General features: G+C 51.7%; 1 protein-coding gene across 1 annotated transcript in view; it reads right to left on the bottom strand.

The window, feature by feature from the left end:
* efnb3b (ephrin-B3b) overlaps positions 1-4,107 on the bottom strand; it is a 64,891-nt gene extending 60,784 nt beyond the window's left edge. Inside the window, exon 1 of the mRNA XM_079757842.1 lies at positions 2,710-4,107. Coding sequence (XP_079613968.1) covers positions 2,710-2,861 — 152 coding nt within the window. The 5' untranslated portion in view covers positions 2,862-4,107. The remainder of the gene's footprint in view (positions 1-2,709) is intronic.
* Positions 4,108-5,195: the final 1,088 nt, after the last annotated feature.

The raw sequence follows: 5,195 nt of genomic DNA, 5'->3' as shown, positions 1-5,195 counted from the left end.
CTGGTCTCCCTGCCGCCTCGGGAAGCTCCCTTCATTGGAGTTTCACGTTAAAAAAAGGAATAATAATCAAGGTGCAAATTGGAGTCCCGATTCGTCCAGGAAAGTTCAATTAAAGCTCAGAATAGATTGGATTCTGAGGCAGGGTCGGACGGAGGAACGAAGGGGGAGAGACTGAGCCGGGAGGAGGTAAGAGTGAGAGAATAAAGGAGGAGGGCAGGAGATGGGAGATGAAGGGAGGTGAAGAGAGGAGGATGAGAGAATAAAGGAGGAGAGAGGAGGAGGAGAGGATAAAGGAGGCGAGAGGAGGAGGAGAGGATAAAGGAGGAGAGAGGAGGAGGAGAGGATAAAGGAGGAGAGCAGGAGATGGGAGATGAAGGGAGGGGGGAGGGGAGGTGAAGCAGGAGGAGGTGGCAGTGAGGAGTCTACGGGTGAAAGGTGAACCTGAACTCCCCCCCCCCCCCCCCCATCCCACACACACACAAACGCACACACAAAACTCCACCTGTTGGACACGGCCCATTGGCTCTTCCTAACGGTCTGTGGCCATGTCTGCGAATACTTCTTTGTAACACAAACCGTGTGTGTGTGCGTGTGTGTGTTCATTTGTTTTTTTTCAAACACGTGTACTCATGTCTTTGTCTGGATCATGCGACCATATAGTCCACATCTGCTCCCATGTGTGCGCGCCGTACGCGTTCGTGACAGGACAGCCAGACGCGTTGGAGTCCGCGCACTGTTTCATGTGCTTCCTATTAAGGACGCGTCGGGGGGTAAACGTGAATGACGCCTATTCATTTCAACACGCACGGTTCATTCGTTAGAATCAGTAGAAAAAAGAGCGAAGAGCGAGGCCCCCACTGACAGGTCAACACACCACTGCTAGGGGGGGAAGCGCGCGTCCGCGGCAATTTACAAATACGCGATGGGTCGTATTTTACGCACCACCTGACAAGAGAGCCACCATCAAATGAAAAACCCACACATCGCTTCTGAATCACCTGTAGAGGCCCTCCTCCACATCCCACACCGGGAGCCACTCGCGGAAGATCCACCATGTCGTGTTGAGACCCCTCCCCGACGGGTTGAGCCCGCCCACCGCTGACAACAGGCTCTCATCAGCGGCTCACCACGGCGGGCCGCTGACGGCGCAGCCCCCGCGGGATGAGAACGCTCCCCGGCGCGTCCATCGCGAGAACAGGGGGCCAGAGACCGGTTGTTTTGGTCGTAACGTAGAACACGGAGCCCATTATATAGCCTGCCCTTCTCATCTCTGGAAGAGAACCCCCCCCGTACGACTAATAGTCCGATAGATAACACGCCGTTCAGGGCCAGTCGGCCGACCCGCTTCTGCTCCTCGCCTCGCTTTCCGCTGACGCACACACGCACGCACGCACGCACACACAGACGCGGGAGGGTGTCAATTTATACACTCGGAAATTGGCCGAGGTGTGGGGAAAGTGGTCTCGGTCGTTAAGGACGACGGCTGAGAGGTGTTTAAAATGGCATTTCCTCGGCTAATACTTGACACCTTCCCGAGAGGTAGGATGCAAATGCGTGGAGAAAGTGGTTGGACGGGTCTGCGAGCCTCCTCTCACCTACTCTATCCTAGCCTACTCTAAGGTCCTCTAACCAACTCAAACCTACTCTCATCTCCTCTAACCTACTCTATCCTTTTCTGACCTACTATAACCAACTCTTACCTCCTCTAACATTCTCTAACCTCCTCTAACCTCCTCTAACCAACTCGTATCTATTCTAACCAAATCGTATCAACTTTAAGCCACTCTAACCTCCTCTATCACACTCTAACCTACTCTAATCTCCTCTATCATACTCTAACTAACTCTAATCCCTTCTATCTCTAACTAACTCTAACCTCCTTTACCATACTTTAACTAACTCTAACCAACTCTATCCAACTCTAACCTCCTCTAACCAACTCTAACCTCCTTAAACCTACACTAACCAACTCTTATCTCCTCTAACCAACTCTAACCACCTCCTATAACAAGCTCTAACCTCCTCTAACCAACTCTAACCTCCTCTAACCAACTCTAACCTCCTATAACCAACTCTAACCTACTCATACCTCCTCTATACCCTAACCAACGTCTGTGTTTTGTGTTTTTACCCCGGGACAGAGCACCTAATAATAATTGATTAATTGATAAGAACTGAGCCTCGTGCGTGTGTACAAAGTAACAATATAATGAAATAAATAAATTAAATAAAACACGACCTACATATGGAAGACAGCGAAGAGTAGCGTAAAAAGCCCTCGTAGCTGAGGGAAGTAGGGCAATTCTATTAACAAATCCTAGTGGCCCATAGGCGCTGCATAGACGCTTCAATAGCCGACATTACAGGGCCACCAGGCCTACATTAAGCTCTTCTTTTAAACGAATAACACGAGGAGGTTCAATGGCATCCACCCCATGAGCAGCAAGGATGATACCAAAAATTGTATTAAGAACTAAAGAAATTATAAAAAATAATAAAAACATAAATCCAGGCATCAGAAAAGCAGTTATAGCCCACCATATTTATATGAAGCTTTAGTTCATGAGGTAAGAGTAGAGAGACGTTGTCACACAGGCCTGTCCTATCAGCCCTGTTAGAGAACCCCACGCCGTGCATGAAAACTTAAAGTGACCAAATCCACCATGAAAACCCCGCAGCTCGTTGTGAACTCTTCACACACAGCCTTACCTCTCGTTCATGGAGTTCCAGAAGATGGGCTCCATGTTGCTGGCCGTGGACCCCAGTAAATCCAGTAAGAAAATGAGAACCACTCCAAATCCATTCCGCCGGCTTCGACACCCCGCCATCTCACCCCCGAGCCCTCGGATCAAGTGCCCCATCAGAGGGAGGGGAACCACGTTCCGTTCCGGCGCAAGGACCGGAGTATCCGGACAAAGGACGACCCCGAGCGGGCACAGGTACAGGTACAGCCGGGTACAAGGTGGACACTGTCACAGTTTGATGAGAACGAGTTCCAGCCGCATGGGTACCCCTCCAAATTGAATCAAAATGGTACAAAAGGAATCCACGGTAGAGCTCGCCAGGGAGAGGGGACTTGGGGGAGTAGGTATGTTTACGCTTGGTGGGTCGCCTTTTCGGATCCCAGGAAAGAATCGCGGATGTTATTCTGAGGGGTAGCGCTCCTACAGCACTAATCCCGTGCGTAACGAGGGGTCTGGACGCTTTCTCTCTCTCAAGGCGATAACTCCTGGCACACACAATAACTCCAGCCCGGACCGTGTGCGTGTGGTCTCGTATCGCCTCCCGGTCACTATCCCCGGAGCGCTGCGCTGCGCTGCGATTGTCTTTCTCCCCAAACAATGTTTCCTTGTTCTCCGCGGCGACTCGCTGGCTCTTTTCTCTCGATCACCTCCCTACTTTCCGGGTTATCCTTTACCTCCAGTGTCTCGGGAAATGCGGGAAATGCAAACAGTTATTAGGGACGAAGACAAAAAATGAACGATGGATCGCACAACCAAAAAGAACAAACCCAGAACGAGCGATGGATGGAAAGGGGACTAGAACGGAGAAGATGAGAGCTTCATTCTCCTCCAGACGTGTGGATGCTGCTCGGCATGTCCGGTCCGTGTGAGAGGGTCGACCATCCGTCCGAATGAGTCTTCTTGTCCTTCTGTTGCAAAGCAAACCATGAAGGAAATCCCCCCGAAAGAAAGAATCCTCACGCAACTGGTTCCTCCGACGGCTCTGGGTTGAAATATGACGTCTCCAGACAACAGCAACAAACCAACAACGATCCAATGTTTGTTCAACTCCCAATGCACAGCCAAGCGGAGGAGGAAATAAACTAGAAAGGATGGGGTGGGAGAAAAAAAAACCCACCGGGCCACTCGACCTCAAGCCTTTCTTTATCCTAGTAGTGCGACGCGCAACAATCACAAACCCCAATAAACGCGGGGACACCTGTCTGTCTCTCCGTCCTCTGCTCTGGACCTGGAGGATGTGATCTGGCTCCTTAGAATAAACCGAGAGTTGGATCGCTGGGTGGACCCCCCCCGGAGGAAAAACAAGGAAAGATTTGCCTCTGTGCTGTGTCTCTGCGCTCCTCCGTGCTGCTGGCTCCGGGTCCCACTGGTTTGACTGGCTGCCTAATGCTCGCAGCACACTGACAGATCGACTGCTTGTTGGAGGGAAGGGGGAGGGAGGGGGGAGGGAAGGGGGAGGGAGAAGGGGACGAGAAGGCTCCAATGAAAAAATCTCCATCTTCCGACTGGCAGGAGCGGAATTCTTTAAGGGTTTTTTCTTTTTTTTTTCTTTCTTTCTTTCTTTCTGGGGGGGGGGGGGGGGGGGGGGGGGCGGTGCACGGTCCATTTCGGCCCTCTCTCTCTCTCTCTCTCTCTCTCTCTCTCTCTCTCTCTCTCTCTCTCTCTCTCTCTCTCTCTCTCCCTTCCCTCCCAACCCTCTCTCTTTCTCGCTCCTCTCCCCCCCCTCCGTGGCAGCCTGTAGAGTTTTGCTTTTTTCTCCCCCCTCCTCCTTCCTCCGATGCGAGACACGCAGGGAAACTCAACTCGGACCCGCGGACTCCCTGTCGCTCTATTCTGTCTCTTTCAGACGCAGAAGTTGCACCCCCCCCCCCCCACACACACACACACACACACACACACACACACGCACACACACACACACAACCACTGACACTCACCCCAGTCTCACCCGTCCAACCCCAACCCCCCAGTCTTTGAAGCCCCCATTCATAGGAAGAGCACGAGCGCCCCCAATGCTTTCGGCGGGGATCGAACAGTTTTTTTTGCAGGACTCCAACGTCCTCCTGGCTACTGTTCCCGATAATGGGAAAAAAACAACAGAATTTTTTGTTTCGAGCCCCTTAGAGTGTGTGTGTGTGTGTGTGTGTGTGTGTGTGTGTGTGTGTGTGTGTGTGTGTGTGTGTGTGTGTGTGTGTGTGTGCGTGTGTGTGTGCGCGCGCGTCCGTGTGTGGAGTTGGGGGGTGGGGGGGGGGCGTACATGTTGCTATTTGCTTGATTGTACAACATTATGACTTCCGGAATACTTGCGGTACGTAGGAAGTGTAAATTCAGAGGCCGCTTAAGTCTTAACAAAGGAATGTATATCAACTCTATAATTCATTGTGGCCCATGCTCTCTCACGTTTCTCCTGTTCCTGACACACTCAGGGTGCCGTGTGTGTGTGTGTGTGTG

The sequence above is a fragment of the Pollachius pollachius genome (genome assembly GCF_949987615.1).
Source record: "Pollachius pollachius genome assembly, chromosome: 20".
NCBI classification, from domain to species: Eukaryota; Metazoa; Chordata; class Actinopteri; order Gadiformes; family Gadidae; genus Pollachius; species Pollachius pollachius.
The sequence above is the reverse complement of the archived record's forward strand: the minus strand, read 5'-3'. Positions and strand labels throughout refer to the sequence as shown.